We start from the raw sequence: 22,969 nt of genomic DNA on the forward strand, positions 1-22,969 counted from the left end.
GGGGAGTTAACCAAAAAAATTTAATGGAGTTTGTGTTAAAGGTTGAACTCGTAGCAAAACATAAACATAAAGATTGGTTTTTGCCGGTTTCATAGTGAAAGATATAAAGTGCAGTTTGGGGCAAACATAAAGGTTGTTTTCTGCAATTTTGTCTATATAAAATTACATTTATTCAAACCATGTAACATACAGAATTCTAACCTAGTATTATAATAAAAATTGGAATTTAAAAAACTTAAAACACCATTCATCGACACAAAATCTTATACTAGTAGTTTTTATGGAATTTCAAGCTAACATAAAAATAAAATTCAAATCAATTGAAATTTTTAACTTTAAAAGGTTTTCAACTATGCCACTATGGTAAGTTGACTTACGTGGTGAATATAGGAACCTAGGTCGTGATGGAAGAACGTAAATAAAAATGGTTGTATCATATGGATAGTTTGTTGTTTGACATGTAGTTGTAGTGGTTGTGGCTCACGTAGTGTAGGCAGAGGCTGACTCATAAATTTTTTTTTTCTAGGGTTACGAACAAATTTTATAAATTTAAGACCCCTAGTTATATAAAAAAATTGGTTCATAGCGGGTCGGATCATGTAAAACAAGTAAACATAAACAAACAAAGTTTTAGAGCGGGTCAGATCATATCGGGTCGGGTTGGGTCAATTTCAATTTTCAAACAATTAAACCATATTTCCTAACTTTCTATCACATTAATAAACAAAGTTTCAAGTAAAATAGTAAACAACATAAAAACTATCATAAGTAAGTAAAGTAACAAAAAAAAAACCATCAAAGTTCAAACTCTTCCTACTTCTATTTCTCCTAATCATTAAATAAATAAAACAACAAAAAAACTTATCTAAAACATAACGTGATCTTTAATTAGAAGAATCCGACGAAAAAAGTGGTTCAACCATTTTTCTCTTGAGAAATAGCGCCATAACTTCCATACTCATGGTTCTTATCACATATAAATCGCTCCATAAGTTCATAAAACAACACTAAACACTTAAACAAAATAAACAATAATGTTCAACTAATACCATAGTCCATAATTTTCAATTTTAATTTTCAAACATTCAAACCCTAGTTTTAAATGTTGATTAGTAATTATTTAAACAAATAAAGCTTAAAATAAAACAACAAAATCATTAACCACAAGTCTAGAACAACTAAAAAAACATCAAAAAACAAAAATATATCAAACCCTTATACATATATATATTTTCTCCTAATCACCACATAAAACAGCAAAAAAACAATCAATAAAGAAAAGATATCCGTTCTAAGTCGGAATTCCAGCGTAATAATGTTCGGAACGGCTGGAGTTTTGAATTTTCCGGCCAAAAAACTCGTCGAGCTGTGAGGTGCTGTAGACTGTAGTCGTTGAGCGTCTTTTTTGGAGTGGGATTTGGAATTCGAATGGGTCATATGTGGGTTGGTTTGGTTATTTTATTTAGTTCAAAATCTTTGGGTTGGGTTTGGGTTTGGGGTTGGGTAGTTGGGTTAAGTAAAGTGAATAAGTGGTTAAAGAACAATTATATAAATTTTGTTATATACTTGTATATTCATAATAATAAGTGTTGAATTTATTTTTTTTATAAATTCATAATTTTTTTTCTAAGTGGGGCGGTTGAAAATTTTAAAGGGTTGCGGTTGAAAAAATCCAAGGGGTGTGGTTGGGATTTACGACGAAAATTAGCGCTTAAAACTTTTTTTCAAAGCGTGCGGCCGCCCATCCACAATTGTGGGTAGGTCCGCCCATGAGTGTAGGGAGGTGATTCCCGGTCTATGTAAGGTGGTTGAATGATTCAAGTCCATTGTGTGTAATATGAACGAAAGTCCACTGTGTGTGACAGAAATGCCATTCCACTCCCATTAATTAATAGTTAACAAAAAAAAGTTAGGAAAGTGGTATGTAGATATGACTATTGGAAGAAATTTTTGATGGGTTAATACGGATAATAGTCGTTGACAAGTTGTTTTGAGCTATGTAAGTGTTAAATCTTTTATCTAAAGACACCATAACCATAAAGTCATGCTATCTTATTTCTCAACTCAACTGTTCCAAACATCATACTATATAAGTATATAACAGGAGTAGGATCAAATACAAACCACATTTCGCATACAAACTGTAAGAACCATTTAAAAAGTGTCACGTGGCATCCAACCAATTATAGAGAAATGATAAAATAATATCCTAAATAATATCAATTATATTGAATTCCCTATAAATATGCTAACAAGCAATTAATTCTTTATTTGGATCTTCCTTTTGTTTTCAATGTGCTGATTAAGAAAAGTGCTGATATCATTCAAATATGTGCTAAAATCAATTATCTTGGTTAATTTTCATGTGCTAATATAATTCAAAAGTGCTACTTTTATGTATGTATTGTTTTGGTATGTGCTAATTTAACTTCTTTTAAGTGCTAGGATCTGTTCTTACGGTTTGTAGGATAAATATGGTTTGTACCGGAACCAACCCCGTATATAACAAGTATAATCAGTTTTGAAATGTTACTTTGATAATCATAAAAAATATTTATAAAAATATTAATTAATATCATCATGTAATGTAATACAGTACAACATTATCAAGAACACTATGATTTAGACAAAAGCGCAAGGGGCATATAAGTAATACAACATATCTAATGACTAATTTAACAATTTGCCAACGGATTTTAGCATGACAACCCATGATGGCAACACTTATTTCACAATGATGACAATAACCTACTAATACTTTTGCATGTTCTTTCCTTCATAGGATCACGAATTACTAGGATACAAAAACACTATGTAAGGTTCAAGATGAACCAACATCAACAACTTTAGAGCTCTTTACCTGTGACCCGCCCCGTTCTTGGATTCCCAACCACTTTTTTATGTATTCAAATACAAGTTCATCTCTTAGTAGTGCCCGGTGAGCACCTGGAATCCCTACTCGCTCTATCGCTTTAAATCCATCTGCCTGTACATCATATTTCAGTTCCAGGATATTAGACAATCTTTTACACACGACATACTCTAATGTAGATGTGTAAAGATGGGGTAAGCAGGTCAAAATCGGTTCTCATTTTTAGAATGGGTCAATACTAGCCGGGTCCGGGTTGGGTTGACCAAAAACACTTGGTTTGCCATTTTTTAAAGATCTTTTTTACAAATAATCAAGATTCAATTATTATTGTTGTTGTTGTTGTTTATTTATCTAAACCCTCGGATCAAACAATTTACAAGGTTGTATTCATAAAAGACGGGATTGGGACGGCGTTCATATATTAATTACACTTGTTGATTTGACATGTTTTTGAGGTAAAAAACACACACACACAGTCATAATTAAATGGGACAAAATTACCACCTTTACTCCTGTTCGAGACAAACCAGTTGACTTTTGTGGTCAAATTAGATAATGCAGTGTTCAGTTCTAAATCAGGTTTGTTAATAGTAAAAACATGGGTCTTGAAGTTTTTGATGAATAAGTAGTCAAACTTGAAGTTAATTAGGCGATCGATCGATGTGTTTGACCCAATTATTTAAAGGGAGGGGCACATAAACACACACTTTATATATGATATTTAAGGTACCATTGCAGACTCGGCAGGGACTGTTCCATCTCCATCCACATATGAGTATTCAGGCTGCACAAACAAAAACATTAAACTCTTCATCGAACAAGCATACAAGAGATGTTAACAGGATAATTGATGGATTTGAATGACTTACCAGTGTATGGCATATCTCAGATGGATCATTAATTGGATCAGTTCCTGAACCATAACTGCAGGCAGCATAGTAAGCATTTCAGCACACACACACACACGACACAAAACATAAACATCATAACCATGAAGTGCCAAAAAACTAATTACTTTACTTTTTGTAGTTTATTGTAACCAACTTTAGTCCAAATTTTATTAAACCCCACAATTTCTTATAAATTTTAGTTCAAGATTCAACCCTGTCACCCCGTAAAGGGTTTCTCAATGCCCCGCCAACGAAATTGGGTGCGATGCGTCTCCATCATCATTTTGACCTACCTGTATATCTAAAACTGAAACTTATGACAGTTTCTTACCTGAAACAAAAAATGAACCAAAGTTGGTTACGTATTTGAAAATCTCAATTTCTTTATCATATGAATTCTAACATACCAAACATCAAAAGGTGTATCCAAAGATGTTCCATAAATGTTGTAGAAATCTATCCCTGCGGGTAGCTGCACGCTGTTTAACATCTTGCGTGTAGTAGCAGCCCATTTGTAGATATCATGATTGAATGGCAAAGGTATGGTCTTCTTGTTATATTCTATCTGTCACAGTTGAAGAAACCAAAAGAGTAGATTGGTATCATGCTAAGAAACCCTACAATATTATACACCCTTAAGAATGGTTTTTCAGATTGGCAGATAATAGTCTCTTTCTTGGTTTAAATATGCACGAGACGCTCTAAAGTTTCAAATTTTGGTATTGGATTGGAGTAGGTAAAAGGATTTACCTCATTGTCTTTCAACGCTTCTACAAATAGGTCCACACATCCAGATGTGCCATATGTTTCCCTTTTGACCAAATCTTGTCCATTTTCGGAATCGTTTCTCCAGACCACAATTTCAGGTTGCTTTTTCCATTTGAACTCGGGATTAGGCAGCATCTCATAGATCGATGGGCATTCTACCAACTGAAAACACAAAACAACTTGATGGTCATGGATATAACTTCTTTTTTACTCAAAGATCCCGATTATTACTATAACAACATTATTTTTGTAATCATTATTACTTACATATAGTTTATTTACTTGTACTCATAAAAATTTGACATAAATTTTGTTTTCGGGGCAACAGAAAACCGACATTGTCGTTGGACCCATACTAAAATGAACCCGAATACATTTTGACTCGTTACCCAGCCTGGGCTCTTGCCACCGTACATAAACATTACCAGTTGATGCATTGACCACCTTGAAACAAATAAGCAGCTTTCAAGACCTTCCACAAATTGTAATCCAGTTAAAAGAGAATCATTGATGCATCCTGGTGCACCTGATACACATATACATAAACATTAGCTACCTCAAATTACTATCCCCTAGAGATGTCCAACCCACCCAATATGTAAAGAAACGTAGTTACCTTGGAAAGGGGTTGCAATGGTTATCCACTTATTCACATACTTAGCAAACACCTATAGCAACTAGACACTATGAATTGTATTCTCAACATAGTATTTATCATATGCACACAATAAGAAGAAATTAAAAGAAGGTAATACATCAGAATGAAGTGATATGAAACACGATACTAACAATCCCCCCATCGAGTGTGAGATAAGGTTGACTTTTCTACCCCCCGAAGCTTTATATGCAGTCTCCAGCTTTTCCTTGAGGCCATCCATTGACTGGTCAATTCTGCCAACATGTGGAGACTTAATTGTTATTTTGATTTAATAGTCAACTAAGCTGATGTCTCTTAAGGGGTGTTTGGATTGTAAATAATAAAACGAACATCCAAACACCCCTTAATTACTGAAAGCTAAAGCAACTACCTATTGCTTTGGCGAAAGTCATATCCATAGCCAAACAATGTGGTTCCTTTCTTGTATCCACAATTAACAAGCATATCAATCATGTCATGAAAATGGTATACATCCGTCACGTGCAAACATTTTATCCACTGAGGTGCCACAAAATACAAATAAACTAGATCACTCTTTCTTGAATGCAATATATACCATATTTATAAAGTAGCTTCTCAAAGTTTAACTTGTACATATGATGAAAGACAACACACCATATGATGACCAGAAAAACTTACATGTGACGGATCCAAAATGTCAATCGCATAAAGTCCATAATCATCTTGTGGAATAACAATATCAGAACTATCATCCAATGCTTCTGCGTAGCCTGAAAATTCCAAACACATAAACCTAATTAACAAAATTCCCATATTCCGAATAATAAACATTTAATCACTATGTCACTTAGCATAACTAGATTGATATGATCACATCACACTCATGGTTTAAAAAGGGTGTGCCTGAGGTGCTCAGGAAAAAAACAAAAACATCAGGGGCGAGAAAGGGCACGCCTCATGTAGTTTTGGGTCAAAACTAGGGCGGACCTAACCGACGAACAAACTATAACAAATATAAATATGTTTATATGTGAAACCGACAAGAGTGCAGCTTCTAGTCGTAAATAAAGCTTATTTGGTATTCTTGGGTTTTTTTTTGGGTCGGCTTGGTTGGGTTTTCGGCTAGGAAAAAATGACCCGATAACCGACCCATTTAAAGTTCGGGTTGTTCGGATTTTGGGTTTGGATGTAAAATGGTAAAAGGGGGGGGGGTCCACAAAATATCATCAAAATTCATCATGGTATCAAAAGAATATCATCAAAATTCAATCATTTAAGAATATGGTATGATAATGTTCAAAAGTCCCAAGACCTAATGTTTCAAATACCAAACGCTCCAACCCAAAACGCATCTATAAAAAAGACAATAAATGTTCAAGTTTCGGGTTGTTCGGGTTTTTGGCTTGGAAAAGTGACCCGATAATCAATCCGTTTAAGGTTAGGGTTGGTCGGGTTCAGGTCTTTCAGGTATTCTCCAATTCGGGTTTTGGTGACTTCGAATTCGGGTTGGGTTTCGGGTAAAAACAGGACAGCCCTATTAGTAGTACATAGATTCAAGTCCCAGTCGATTAAAAACGCTCACGAGTTTTAGGAATTAGCTCTCCTTTATTCAGATAATATGCTCAAAAATGAATATCACTCATAATCACAAAGATCCGTGATGGATTGGTTATATAGTGGTAGAAATCCTAATTGAAACACAATCCTAATTCTAGTTAAATATAAACATCCTTTTCTATATCTAACTAAAAACAAGGAATTTGATAATTATCTGTAACTCTTATAATTACCTTCAATTAAGATTAACTTAATCAAACAACCACACTAATCCATAACTTGACTTAATCGGCCCATCCCGTGTCATAGGCTCAAGGACAGGAATTACGTCCAACATAGATGCGGGCCTCACACTTTATTAAACGAAAACGACACTTCAGTTACACAAATTTCCAAAAGGAAAAACAACAAGAGTAAATTGTCATTTTAGTACCGTAAATTGTCATTTTAGTACCTGAGGTTTGACTAAAAATGCCAATTTAGTCCAAATAGTTTTTTTTATCCTCTGGGTCCCTGACTTTTCCTATTTTTTGCCATTTTCGTCCATTTTATTAACTCGGTTAAAAAAACTCAGTTAGTTTTATTAAATGGTTTGGTATTCGCCATTTTCATCCATATACATAAAATAACCTTTAATTAAAGAAAACTCTTTAATTAAAAAATGAGTAAATTGCCATTTTAGTCCCTAAGGTTTATCCCAATTTGACATTTTAGTCCAAATAGTTTTTTTTCTACCCAGGGTCCCTAACTTTTCCCATTTTTTGTCATTTTGATCACATTGCCTAACTCATTCTAAAAACCTGGTTATAACCAGGGATATTTTTGGCATTAACAAAAAAAGGTTTCTAAATTGCCATTTTTATCCAAAACCATTGTTATATCTTTTTTAAGAGTGAATTGCAAAAATTGTCCTTTATCTTTATACACATTTGCAGGCGGTGTCCTCTATGTTTAAAATTGACGAGTTTTGTACTTTATGTTTTAAAATCCTACACGTTATGTCCTTTAGGCCTAACCTAGTTAATTTTTTCAGTTAAATTAGATCACAAAAGGGTATTTTAGTCTTTTTACCCATTTAAATAAAAATGTTTTAACAAATAAAACAAAAATAAAAATGTTTTAATAATATATAATACTCTACCCTCTCACACTTACTGAACATCCCTCTCTCTCTCTCTCTCTCTCTCTCTCTCAATCCCCCCTCTCTCTACATCTCTCTCTCTTTACTCCAACCTCCGATTCCTTACATCAATCGTCAATAATATTCACATCCAGCAGCATGAAGAGTTTCGTGAGTTTGAAGATCTTGAGATTTATCAAACTGTGTTTAATTCTCCGCCTTTGTTAACTGATGGTGAGGTGACGGTTACGGATTAGCAGAGAAGCTTAAGGTTAGAGAGGTTGTTTGAAGAATTGGATCGGTTTGAAGGTTGTACGGAAACTGCTGAGATGAATCAGATCGAAGAAAATATTGGAGAATTTCAGAAATTAGGACCGGTTTCTGATGAAGATGAGAAAATTGATGAAAATTCGTTTTCTCTGAACTCAAATTCATGGTGATCGGAATCTTCTAGTAGCTTCGGAAGCTGTGGATCTATCGGAGATGAAACGACGACGACGTTTGAGACGACGAATAAGAAGAACGAAACGAAATCGTACGTCGAAAAACTACACCAAACACTCGTGCAACATCAGGTTCAACAAATCATCAAATCGGTAGGTTTAGATTTAACCTAGTTTTAGGATATTTTTGTTGAATTAAGTTGAATCTGAAAAATTTGGGGTTTGTACCGAATCTGAAAATTTGGGGGTTTGTGTTTGGATGAAATTTTGGTGGTGGTGGCGGGGTGGATGGGTGGTGATGATGTCGTTGCAACGGTGGTGGGTTGGTGGGTATGGTGGAAACAGGTGGTGATGGTGGAAGGAGGCTGTGGTTGTGGTGGTAGTGTCGGTGGTGGAAGGAGGCTGTTGTGGTAATGGTGGAAGGAGGTTGTGGTGGTGGTTATGGTGGAAACATGTGGAAGGAGGTTGTGATGGTGATTATGGTGGTACAGAGGAAGCATGAGGAAGATGGTACAGAGGTTATAGTGGTGGTTAAAGTGTTTTTTTTTTTAATAAAATGGTTAGTTATTTAACTTTTTATATAATAAGTCTCTAAAAGGTAAAGTGACAAAATTGCCCTCATGTGCAAGGCACATGATTAGATTTAACTGAAAAAAAATTAACTAGGTTAGGCCTAAAGGACATAACGTGCAGGAATTTAAAAAACAAAGTACAAAACTCGTCAATTTTAAACAAAAAGGACACCGCCTGCAAATGTGTATAAAGATAAAGGACAAACTTTGCAATTCACTCCTTTTTTAAATCATTTATATTATATATAATTTATATATATGTATCAATTTGAAACATAACCGAACAACAGTGACTTAACGATGACGGCATCAGCTTTTTCTGATTTTACCACACAAGTTCCTACCTTCCTTTCTACCAAGTGAGAGTCAATAGGAGAAAGGATGCACCAGTCGGCAGTTCCGACGAGGTTTACGGCAGTCCGATCGACCATCTACGGTGTAAGTACCAAAGACCTGCTTCAACCAAGTTCGTTGCATCTTTCGTCTAACCTTCAAAACCCTACATCAGAACACCCTTTGTTACCGCCGACGCCATCTGAGATCACGGCGGAACCCTAGCGCCGTCGTCGGAGGTGTGGTGCTACCCTCACTACTCGCGTTGTCGTTGCCGGTCTCCACCATAGCTCTCAGATCGTCCGACTAGGAGCATCACACCCTCAACCGTCGTTGCCGGAGGACTCGAGCACTACCACCGCCAGTGTTAGGTGGTCGCACCACCAGAGCCACAGTCGCTTGAGCGGCCGTGGTGTTACAAACCTCGGATGATGAACGACGACAGTGGTAAAGAGCACCTGGGCATATACGGTGACTAGGGTTCCATTGTCTTCCTGTTTGTGTTCTTACTTGTAGGTAATGCTCTTTTATGTTACTTCGATGTCTAAATTCTAGGGGTTTTCATTGATAAAACTGATATTTGATTTGGGAAATTGTCTATTTCTGATTTTCTGATGATGAAATTAATTGTTGAACAGGGAGTTTGTGATATAAAAAGTTTTGTTGTTTAAAGGAATTTATAAAATGAGTTTGTTGAATTGATGAATGCCTACCAGCAAACATGAGACACCTGATATAACGTATGTAGTGTACTATGACCTTTTTATTTTGCAGCTCTCATCCAACTTGGTGGATGTTGAAGTTTCACACATGTTAAAAAACCTATTACATTGGCTACTAAAATGTGATATATTTAGGTTGACTGTTAAATTAATACACAGCATGACTATCACACATCATATGACAATTTGTATGTGAATCAAGTATATAAACAATATGCCTCTTCTACTGCAATAATATGTCCATATAAGTCATATAAGTCTGGAACATGCTGGTGCCTACTAGGCAACAAAGCTTTGTGTATCATGGACAACATTTTTTTTATAAAAGTTAGGATAACAGTTTTTATAAAAGTTTGAAACAGGGGATTTGAGTTTGAGTGATTGGAAAATTTGTAGTGATTTTTCCGGTGGTTCATTCAACTGATATGTTGTGGTAGTGATGTACACACATCTGTGTTGTTATGACTAGATATAAGTGATGGGTACAACTCAGTTTGGGACCGGTTTTCATGTGTAGGAGTAGTGACCTCAATTGTAAAGCGGCAATTTAAGAATCTACAATGGACCTGTTGACTGTTGTTAAAAAATGACATTGAGGGATTGTGACTATGAAAACAAAGTTAGTAATGCTGTAGAGAAATTGAACTTTTCAAAGTTTTGTTTTTAATAATGAAGCGCTATGCCTACTACCGCAATATATGTTTCTGAAAATACGATAGAACCTATGTGAAAGCATAAAGTGTATAGAATGATGATAAAATCCCCATCACTTGCTAAATGCAATAAACTAAATGACTGGGTGTCTGGGTGAACCCACTTTGAAGATTTTGTTATAAGTTACTCTTATGTTTCAAGATTTTGGAAAAAAGAGTTTTAACTTTCGGTAATGAATTTGTTAGTCCACTTAATTGACTAAAGATCCCATCCCACATATGTATACAATCAAGTATTTTTTTATTTATTATTATTTTTTTGTGTTAAAACGGTGGCCCGTTAACCTTTCCTTTCTCTTAGTTGGGTTAACCAGTAAAACCATTATACTTTTTCTATATCTTTAACGAAAACAAGAAGCATCGACTACTTGAAATAAATATGTAGAAACTAATAGATTTATATTTTGATTAGGGATGTAATGTAAGCTCTTATGTAGCTCAATTAAGCATTTGTAAATGCTCATTTTTCGTAGAAAAGGAGATGCAATAATGAAGCATGCTTGTCGGTAGCCGCAACGCGGCGGAATCCATCCTAGTTATTATAAAAGATAGAAATCTGAATTTTATTTATTTATTATATTATTATTATTATTAAAAACTAAAAACCTGATCTACTTAATCATATTTATATTAGGGTACATATACATATTTATATAAATATATACACACACAACACCACTGACACCTACTGCCACCACCACCTTTACCACCTTCAACACCACCTAAGGTTTGGTCACTTTTGTCACTTTAGTCCAAAACTCAAACCTTTTGAATATTGGGTCCCTATGGTTTTCATTTTGTTGCCATTTTCATCCAAAGCAAAATCTGGTCAGATTTTTCAGTTAACATCTAGTTTTTTTTCCCTCCCTTTTAATGAAGGGCAAAATGGTTAACTTTTTTTTAATTTGTTATAATAAAACGTTAAAAGACCATTTTGCCCTTCATTAAAAAGAAGAAAAAGACAAAAAAAAAACTAGATGTTAACTAAAAAATCTGACCATATTTTGATTTTGGATGAAAATGGCAACAAAAATGAAACCATAGGGACCCCGATTCAAAAGGTTTGATTTTTGGACTAAAGTGGCAAAAGTGACCAAACCTCAGTGACTATTTTCCCAGATTACTCTGGGTTTTATGTTGTTAGTGATTTTGTTTTTATTATATATATATATATATATATATATATATATATATATATATATATATATATATATATATATATATATATATTAGAGTAAACTTCCGCTTTGCTCCATATGGTTTGGTCGTTTTGACGGTCTTGCCTCAATCCTTTAAAAATAGTCATTTTCCTCCAATAGTTTACTATGTTTTTCCCATTTTGCTCCCCGCCTTTATTTCCATTAGAAATGTCTGTTAAATAGAAGGGTATTTTGGTAACTTGCCACATGGAAGTAAGGATATTTTGGTAATTTACAAATAAAGATATTTTAATTTATATTATATGCATACAAACACATCACAAACATACATATACTCTCTCATCTCTCTTCTATCTCTTCTTAATCACCAGACACCACCACCAACAACCACCATCCCCACGACCTCAACACCGCCAACAAGCACCACCACCACTACCACTCCACCCCACATCGACCACCGCCAACGACCCACACCATTACATCTTCGTCTGAAACCATAACCCCCGAATTTTTATCAAACCCTAGTCATGGATGTGGAGGTTTCTTATTCAAAAAAGGGCGATAATGGTGGATACGCTGTTCAACTGGATAAAGAAAAATCGTAACCACGTTCACCCACAACAACCACCACCACTAGCTCACCCTCTTCACCGAATACCCATCCATCGGAATCAGGTTCTGAAACCTTCGTTGGAAACCTAGCACCACCATCCATCAGATTAGAACTAGAACTGTGATTTGGGGGTTTCGGACTTGTGGTGATGATTAATAATTTAATATGTTCAGATCTGCCTTGCAATTATTGCGGCGGCTAGTGGGGGTGGTGTAGATGGGTTTCAGACTTGTGGTGATGATTTTTGTAGATTCATTGTGATGTCAGCCATATCTGGTTCTCCGGCGTGTCAGATCCAAGCGAGGCGATGGTGGTGGCAGGTTGGTCGTGGTGACGGGATGGTGGTGGTGGCCAGTTGCTTTTGGCTGACTAGTGGTGGTTGGTTAGTAGAGAGAGAAAGGGGAGAAAGGGAATTAGTGCTAGGATGTATATATGTATGTTATATTATATGTATATTAATATATGGGGAATTGGCTTGTAATAATCCCACCTAGACCTTATTGGCCATTAATAATCCCACCTCAGAATATTCCCCCCGCCAGTCCCACCTTTCACATATTTTTCCTACAATGGTCCCCCGTTAAAAAAAACTTAACGGAGTTAAGTTTTTTTCCAAATTACAAACATATTTTTAGGGCTTTTGATCAGAACGATGATACGAGTCCATTAATGTAAAACTTACTTCGAAATGGTGCTCCAAGTGATTTGATTTTGGTTAATTGGAAATTTAAACACCCGAATTGAAGCGCCGTTTTCATCGTTTTGAGCATGGTTACGAGGCAAGTTTTACATCAATGGACTCGTATCGTCGTCCTAATCAAAAGCCCTAAAAATCTGTTTGTAATTTGGAAAAAAGCTTAACTTCGTTAAGTTTTTTTAACGAGGGACCATTGTAGGAAAAATAGGTGAAAGGTGGGACTGGTGGAGGGAATATTCTGAGGTGGGATTATTAATGGCCAATAAGGTCTAGGTGAGATTATTACAGGCCAATTTCCCTTAATATATAGATATTAATAATTAAATAATCTTTTTATATTTAATATCAATAAATAAAAAGATAAAACAGATTTAACAAATTAATAATAAATATTAAGTATTTATATATAAAATTACTGAAATACCCCCTTTTAACTGAAATAATTAACTGAGTTAGAGGTGGGGAGTAAAATGGAAAAACATAGTAAACTATCAGAGTAAAATGACTATTTTTAAAGGATTGGGACAAAACCGCTAAAATGACCAAACCACAGGGAGGAAAATGAAAGTTTACTCTGTATATCTAACTACTATAATAAAAGAAACCAACTTTTGGACACATGTCATTCATTGAAGGTATCCTCAAATTTATACTCATCTTATATTAACTAAATAAATAAATAATAAATTAATATTAAATCTTATCATACTTTAATAAAATATTATCCTCAAATCTAAATTGTTAATTTAGTATATTTTTAAAACAAATACCTCTTTTTCCTACTTATCTTATATTAAATATATAAATAATGAATTATTATTAAATGTTATCCTAATTTATTAAAAATATAACTTTTTTTAGTATTTGGTATACAAAATTATATTTATTCAACTCGTGTAAAATGCGGAGTTTTGAAAAATATATTTTTTTTATTATTTACTATACAAAGTTACATTTATATAACCTGTGTAATGCACGAAGGTTTTTAAGATATATAAATTTTTATCATTTGCTATGTATAATTAGATTTATTCTAACACGTGTAATACACGGGGTTTTTAAGGATATAATTTTTTTATTATTTGGTAGATTTTCAACCCGACTATACACGGGTCTTTTAAAGATACGACATTTTTAGTATTTAATATACAAAATTACATTTATTTAAAATGTGTAATACACATGGTTTTTAAAGATATAACTTTTTTTTAGATCTATTCAACACGTGTAACATACGGGGTTTTTAAGGATGTATTTTTTTTTATTATTTGGTAGATTTATTCAACCTGATTATACACGGTACGGCGTTTTTAGTATTTAGTATACAAAATTATATTTAATTAATCTGTGTAATACACATGGTTTTTAAAGATATAACTTTTTATTATTTGATATATAAAATTACATTTATTTAACCCATACAATATACGGGTCTCATAAAAATATAACTTTTTATTATTTAATATATAAAAGTACATTTATTCAACCCGTGTAATACACGGGGTTTTAACCTAGCCCATCTACTATAATAAAAGAAACCAAGTTTTAGACACGTGTCATTCATTGAAACCATCTATTTTTATAGATAATTAATATCAATTAAAAGATAATTATACAATTAAATTTAATATAAATTTAAATAATTCATATAGGAGATAATATATATAATGTTTTAAAATAGAGTAAATTACAAAAATCGTCTTTTATGTATGTCACTTATTGCAAACTGTGTCCTTTGTCTTCAATAATTACAGAAAACGTACTCGATGTTTGCAAACCCTTGCAAGTTATGTCCTTTAACCCTAACTCAGTTAATTTAAATGATTTATTTATTTTATTAAACTAAAATAGTTAAGGGTAGAACCTATTTCAGAAATGGTTAAAAGGTGTTTATTGGTTCTATACTTATATTTTCGTGTTCAATTCTCAACTCAAATACGGTAATCACTATGTTTACATGACATTCATAAGAACAATCACCTCAATCACCCCATCCATCGTATATCGATTATATCCGTTAGTTTTTTTTAAGATATAATTTTTTATTAGATTCATTCAATCCGTGTAATAAACGAGGTTTTTAAAAGATATAACATTTTTATTTTTTACCATACAAAATTACATTTATGCAACTCGTGTAATGCTCAGGGTTTTAAAAAATATAACTTTTTTTTTATTATGTAGTATATAAAATTAGATTTATTTAATACATATAATACATAGGATTTATAAAGATATAATTTTTTGTTGTTTGGTATATAAAATTACATGTGTTCAACCTGTATAACACAACATCCCGTTTTAGTCTCCCTAACGGTCGAACTTAGTCTTGCTCCTCAGCTCGACGAGGTTCTTAAAAATGTAACTTTTTTATTATTTAATATATAAAATTATATTTACTCAACCCGTACAATACACGGGGTTCTTAAAGATATAACTTTTTTATTATTTAATATATAAAATTACATTTATTCAACCAATGTAATAAACAAGATTTTTAAATATATATATTGTTTTATTATTTGGTATATAAAATTGCATTTATTCAACCCGTGTAATAAAAGAGATTTTTAAAGATATATTTTTTTATTATTTGATATATAAAATTGTATTTATTCAACCCGTGTAATACACGGTGTTCTAACCTAGTTAATTAATATTAGATTTAATATATAAACTATTAATATTATAATATAATATATAATTATTTGTATAGTTTTAATATAAAATAAAAAGAAATAAAAATATTAAAAACAAAAAGGTAAAAATAAGGTTTGATGAAAATAGCAAAAATAAAAAGATATAATTGAAGTGGCGAAAATGCCCCTGAGTTAAGGCCGTGGGGTATGGGGCGGGACTTTTGGCATGGGTTGGGGTAAAACGCCCAAGTCATCACCCAAGGAGGGCGGGAGTTTTGGCGTGGCCCCTTGGGGCTTGGGTTTCAAGCCAGGCGTGGGGCGGGGCAAAGAGGTGACATGGCGGTTTGTGAATGGCCCAAAGAAAAGAGCCGTTGGGCTAGCCGTTGGCCAACGGCTATAATAAAAAAAAAAACTTCTATTTTTTCACTATAAAACTCATATTTTTCTTCCATTTTTTACCACATTCATCAACCACATCTTCTATACATCTTCAAATTCTCCATCTACAATAAGAAAAATGCATCCTTACAACCGTCCTTTTGACCCGAACAACCCGTATGGATTCCAAGAAAATAATCCTAGCCCACCACCCACTCGTCCACTAGCTCGTCCGTTTTTCATACACTCTCCTACGCCCAAATTAGCAAGTTATGCATCGTATATCGGGAATCGTTTATATACTAACTTCCCACAAACCGAAGATTCAAGACCTACCCCGTTTTCACAATCGCCCATCGACCTTTCACCAACCTCCATCGACCTTTCACTAAACGAGTCCGTTCCCGAAACTCAACCACCCAAAGAGGGTTCTTCCGCATCGAAACCCATCAAAAAAAGAAGTCATAAAAAAAAAACCGAGGAGGATAAACTAGTTGAAACCGCCAAACGAAAACAACAAAAATGGGTCTATGCTGAAGAAGTTGCATTGGCGAGGGCTTGGTGTGAACAATCTCAACATTCAACTTTAGGTATTCTTAACCTTAGTTTATATTAATGGAATGATTATTTTTTATATGAGTTTGTAATATATTAATCTTTTTTTATTAAAATAGGAAATTCGCAACATCGAACCGCCTTGTGGGAATGCGTTAGTAGGAAATTCCATGAAGAAATGGGTAAGGGGACTTATCGTGAAAACGATAGCTTATCCTCAAAGTGGACCGAAATAAGCACCCAACTTACAAAATTTAGTGGGTGTTTAAATAAAGCAAAGCAAAACCCTAAAAGTGGTGAAACCGAAGCCGACATTTTGACAAATGTACTGGTCGGATACAAGTCAAATATGAAGGCCGACTTCCGTTTCATGCATTGTTGGGAGATTTGTAAATTTCATCCAAAGTGGTCCACTGTCCCCATTGGTAGCGAAACTAACTCGTCTTCCAAAAGGTCAAGGGCATCATCCCAAGCTCAATCTGATACACGAGATCAAGAGTTTGAGGACCTTTTGGATGATTCGCCAAGCCCAAACCGGCCTGAGCATGGAAGAAATGCATCAAGAAGGCGTGCTCAAAAACAAACGGCGTCGCCTTCAACTGGGAGTTCTGGCTCGCGTAGGGGAATATACAGCGATCAGTTGGATGACATTTCATGCAAGTTGGATACATTCAACGTATTCCAACAACAAAGGGCCGAAATACGTAGGAGCAAAGAAGCTAGAGATGCCGCTAGAGATGCCCTGAAACAAAGACGGGATGATTTGAAAATTCTATCCCAGCCGATTGATCACCTACAGGGTGACGGGTTAGAAATAGTCTTGGCGTTAAGAGAAGAGATAAAAAACAAATATAAAAGTTAGGAATTTTTTTTTTTTGTAATCTTCTTTTTTTGTAATTTTCTTTATTTAAATTTATTAAAAAAAATAAATTTGTGTTATTGGGTTGCCCAGCGGGTCAGCCCAGCCGGTCAGCCCACAAGCCCACCAAACCCACGCCCCCAAACTCCCGCCCCACCATACCGTGTGTTGTAGTGGGTTTCCCATCTCTGCCACCCGGTTCCACATGTCAACCAATGCCCAACCCAAGTCCCAACCCCCGCCTCACCATACCCCACGGCCTAACAGAGATTTTTGGAGAGTTAGTAGGTTGAACAAAAAAAAAAAAAAAAAAAAAAAAATAGAATAGTCACCCGATAAGGAAACTATTTGGAGTGGCAATTTCTCAAAAAAAAAAAAACAAAAAAAACAAAAAAAAAAACAAAAACAAAACTACTGCCAGTAAAGACATGACATGACTTGCACGTTTTAAACACATCAGCAGATTAACCTAACAAGCAGAAGCAGGTTGTTCACACGTTTTTTTTTTTTTAACGGCCAGGTTGTTCACACTGGATCATCAATTCATCATTACTACTAAAAATTTTTATACTGAACAATTCGACACGAAATATATTAGTTGGGTTAAGGTTAGGGGTAAGGGGCGGATCTATTAAGGGTGTAAGGAGTGGTTAAACAATTGAGAGTGGTAAACTAAAAAATCAACCAATCAGAGTGCGCCACGTCAATCAGTGAAAAGTGTTTAAACTTTGCTGAAAAGTATTGGCAGTGGTTAGACACTTGGTGAAGTGGTAAACTTAAAAAAAAATGTGTGATTAGTTGAGAGATGGCGTGGACCCCACCCCACACTACCCTCTCTCTCCTCCGATCATCTCCCCGCGTCGGCGTACCTTCCCCGATTCAGCAAACACACCGCGTCGGTGGCGGTGTTTGCCGCGCGGCAAAACCTTTTGCCGAGCCCACACAGTATAACCTAAGGGCGTAGAGGCGTCCAGGGTACTTTCTGGCTAAGTGCAAACTCCTTTTTTCTACTTTTACCTCTGTATATACTGTAAAAAACAAAACTCATTATTTTTATCCGTTTATAACGAAGTTTTTTAAAAGATAATCCTACGCACGGTTAGATAGCATGGTTTGTATTGGGTTTTTTCGCTAGTCTTCTATGAAAATTTCATTACTGCCGTTAAAAAAGAAAAAAAGTTATTTTTATCCACCATCCACCGGTTGAACATTTCAAGCACTACGAAACATTCAACCAAAAAAAAAACAAACCATAAATGTTTTAGAGAGAAAACAAACGAACCAGTATCAGGATTGTAAAGGGACCAAACTTTCTTTCTAAACTCCAAATCAGCAAGAAGAATACGGACCCAAACACGGGTCGTGAACCCGAACCAGCTCTTGGGCTTCGAGTTCAAAATAGACCCGCCTACGCCGGTCACCAAAAGTACCGGGTCAAGATCATCGGAGCTTTGATTACCGAAACACCACCATTTTCTTCCCACCATTGTGTGAGCAGTTGCAGTGTAGGAAGAGAAGTAGTATTTATTTATTATTATATTTATTATAGCGGAAAGATGTAGAAAAGTGTGGCACGAAGATTTGTGATGCTCATTGTGATGTTGAAATGTTAATATAACTAGTTGTTGCCCCGCCCGCGTTGCGGGGCAATACACCGAATATTTCTCTTTCATAACATGTATGTCTGTATAGAGGGCAAAATCGTAATTATATTTTTAGTTGGAGGCGAAATCATAATTTTAAGCGAGAGGGAAATCATAATTTTGAGCCTGGGGGGAGGTCGTAATTTTATTTTGAACTGTGGGCAAAAACGTAATTTTAAGCTGAGGGCAGAATCATAATTTTAAGGTAGAGGGAAAACCAACAATTTATTTTTAACTGGGGGCAAAACCGTAATTTTAAACGAAGGGCGAAACCGTAATTTTAAACTGAGAAAAAAATTAAAAATGAGTTTTTGAAACGAGAGCAAAAACGTAATTTTGAGATAGGGGTAAAGTTATAATTTTATTTTGAGCTGGGGGCAAAAACGTATTTTTAAACGAAGGACGAAAGCGTAATTTTAACTAAGAATAAAATTAAATTTAAAAAAAGTTGGTCCAATGAGGGAGTGCTAGGCAGGTGCCTGGCACTATTCCCCTCCATTCTATTTGTATAGGTAGGAAATTTCTGGATTCTACCCCGTACACGTTTTTACATACTTATTAAGATGAACAATCTAGTGAAAACTTAAAGTTAGTTGTGTTTTTTCTTAAATAAAAACCAAGTAAGTTGTGTTTTTTTTTTTTCTTAAATGAAAACCAATTTTAGTTATTTTGTTTTGAATATTTATATAAGTAAAAGATAAATATGAAATACGAACTATCACTGAAGGGGTATGGTCCTAAATCATGCATCGATCATACGAGTCACCTTCAGGTCATGCGCGAGACCATGCCCAAGATAAACCAAATTGATAACTTTCTCGACCTTGCGCCGACCACACAAATGTGTTCCAAGTCGCAGGCAGGGTAAGGACCAAAACAAAATCAATTCTGACACTTAGCTCCTTAGATAAAAGACCTAACTTCCTTGACCTTGCACTGGCTGCACGGGATATACCCGAGTCGCACGGAGGCAAGAAGCGCAGGTAAACATCGGACAACTACAAAAGGTACAAGTGGCAGAGTAGTGGGCTAATAAGCGTTCAACAGGTTGCATCCGATCGTGCTACACGATGGACAATCGTACTAGAGACAAAAGGTATACAAGGACGTATACGTGGCACCAGTCAGTGTGCGCCGACCACTGCTCCATGATCTCCACTTAGCTGGTGATGACAGACCAGACAACAAGGACAATTGTCAGGACATGTGGATCCATTCAGCATGCGCCAGCTACTGTGACAACCCTCACCAAATCAGGTATCCGTACGACTTAATTAATATTTAATTACTGCTTAATTACTGTGCTTGCCTGAAATTATGGATAAACTGATACTTGAATACTAATACATGTACATACTTGCATCATCCTTATTTGCTGTCACTCCATTATTTACATACAGAACTTTAGTGACAACCTTGATGCACAAAAGCACAGTAGCACAATAAACGGATAACCTATTAAACGTGATGACATAGCTAGCACCAGGCAGGTACTGCCTCTAAGGCCTGTATGAGCCAGAGATAGTTTACTACACCGGTAGAGAGTGTAGGGAAATGAGGGTTGTAGAACTGCGTCACTAGGTGATAAATACAGTGACCGGATGTGCCTAAAACGTACTCTAAGTACAAAATTCAGCACTTTAAATAAAAATTCAGCATTTAGCCAACTAATAAAGTGCCAAAACATGGGAAAAATATTACTAGACACTTTCCAAAGTGTCGGGAATAAGTTGTGTCACTAAAAATAGTATTAACGACACTTTAAAGCTTTGTTAAGCACTTTAACGGATCACTATCCAACCGAACAACCGGACTATACCCGGAACATAAAAATATTGTCATTAACACTGTTTTTCTTTTTCTGAGCCAGTTAGGGTCCCCGAATACCCTAACACCCGTCACAACTTACTACATGCTAGTAACCGGATTAACCTCCTAATTAACTAACTAGATCCTAACTATATAGTTGAAATTGAACTATGAACCCCCCCCTAGTCGAAATCGTCCCCAAGGGGACATACCCTTGTCCTTTCATGATTATAATAATCTTGTTTGTCTAATATCTTGCCAACATTAGAACCTTTGGGTAAATTGTGAAAGATTTGTCTATAAGTATCTAGCTTAACCCACCATAACCTTCATCAACACACATCAAAACCACACTACTCTCTCCTCTCTTGCTCACTTTCGGCCGAGAACCACCCACCACCCATCCATCATTTCCGATCTCATTCAAGCCATTCCATACATACACAAGGGTTAAGGATTGCGTATAAGGAAGCTCGGTGCACTCGGATTGCGAAGAACCTCGCTACATTGCTTTTATCCACCCGATTTCCGACTAGTTTCTTCCCCAGCCTCGAGCTAGTAGTAAGTGACTCTAAACGCTTTCTTGATCTATTCTAAAGTGGTTAAAATGAACTTTGTCGGTTAAAAATCATGAACATACAAGATGACATACTAAAAGTTTACTAAAATGTTAAACATGTTGGATAAAAGCTATACAGTTGTGTAAAACTTGTAAGACTTATTTGGTTGTGATTATTTAGTGTTGATCTATGTTAGTAGTAGCTCGGATCGTCATCTAACCCCGCTAAGTCATGTTCATGTAACATGACCTAGAGTATGTTAACATGTGAAAGTGGTTAGATGAAGAACACTACTACTATTAAACATGAACTTGTGTAAAAACAATATTTCTTATGAAATGGAGTTGTAAACAAGTAGATCTACGGATCTACAAGTGGTATTTTCGAAGAACCAAGTGTCAAGTGAAATCATGTTTTCTAAACCGGATCTTTACTAAATAAAGGTGATTTTTGTGAACACACGAGTGTGTAGACACTTGTGAAACAAGAAGTTTTGACAAAGAACTATTTTTGTAAATTTTGACAAGAAGATGTGGAAATTATTTTCTTTAAAAACGAGATTTACAAGAAACCGAGTTCATTTATAAAAAGGTCTACTAAAAATATGGGGAAATTACTACATATTTTAGATAAACCACAAGTTCATGTATTTTTGCGATTTAGATCTATTTTGACTAGTTTAAAGTTGAAATATTGTTTGTTAATGTTGGGAACATTGTTGGTTTGAATTTTAAAAGAAAATGATATGCTTGAAAGCGTGGCCACCTCTAGTTACAGGGGAAACTCTGGCGAAATTTTTCCAAAAACCTAACACTTGGAAATATTTTCACCACAAATGTTATAAACATATTTTTAACTTATTTTTCAAAAATGTAAATTTCGCCACGATTTTATTTACAAAATTTCTAAGTATCGGAGGTGGGATTTTCACAAAATAAAACTTGATAAATATATATTTGATATATATACATATTTTTCATAACAACACTTGTGTAAATTTTTATGATTATTTTGTGAACTATACAAATATTATTTTTAGGGTAAAAATAATATTACCGAATGTTAATGATTCCAAAACAATACGAACGCCTTCACAATAAATATTAAGTTACAACGGTATTATTAATACCACCCGATCTTTAAACGTAACTTACACATTTTTTGGAAAAATACTAATGAACGCATATTTTGACAAGAGTATTATTTTGGGAAAAATTATAAGGATTAAAATATAATATTTTTGGGAAAAAATATTTATATTTTGGAAGTAAAGTATTTTTGATTAATAAAATAAAATATATCTCATTAAGTGGGACTTAATAGTATATTTCGAAAAATTACAAACACACATGTATTAAAGCCCCCATCCTTGGGAAGGAAAATATTTACCAAATGATTACTAAGTATAATTACGAAATAGTTGTCTAACTATTTCCCAAAGACATTA

General features: G+C 34.7%; 1 protein-coding gene across 2 annotated transcripts; it reads right to left on the minus strand.

Moving 5' to 3' along the window:
• Positions 1 to 2,588: 2,588 nt before the first annotated feature.
• On the minus strand, positions 2,589 to 19,097 carry LOC110912329 (phospholipase A(1) LCAT3). 2 transcript variants are annotated; one of them, XM_022157015.2, is made up of 11 exons: positions 18,793 to 19,097; positions 5,828 to 5,919; positions 5,559 to 5,686; positions 5,286 to 5,421; positions 5,147 to 5,198; positions 4,956 to 5,056; positions 4,513 to 4,692; positions 4,170 to 4,327; positions 3,742 to 3,796; positions 3,603 to 3,656; positions 2,589 to 2,986 (listed from the first exon to the last, which is right to left on the minus strand). In XM_022157015.2, exons 1-11 carry the CDS (start codon positions 18,995 to 18,997, stop codon positions 2,822 to 2,824), a joined length of 1,326 nt encoding a protein of 441 aa, XP_022012707.1. In that variant the 5' UTR covers positions 18,998 to 19,097; the 3' UTR covers positions 2,589 to 2,821. The 2 variants fall into 2 exon arrangements, 1 of the variants encoding a protein (XP_022012707.1); XR_004893014.1 differs by lacking the exon at positions 2,589 to 2,986 and having other exon boundaries at positions 3,593 to 3,656; positions 4,094 to 4,327.
• Positions 19,098 to 22,969: the final 3,872 nt, after the last annotated feature.

The sequence above is a fragment of the Helianthus annuus genome, chromosome 5 (genome assembly GCF_002127325.2).
Source record: "Helianthus annuus cultivar XRQ/B chromosome 5, HanXRQr2.0-SUNRISE, whole genome shotgun sequence".
Lineage (NCBI taxonomy): Eukaryota > Viridiplantae > Streptophyta > Magnoliopsida > Asterales > Asteraceae > Helianthus > Helianthus annuus.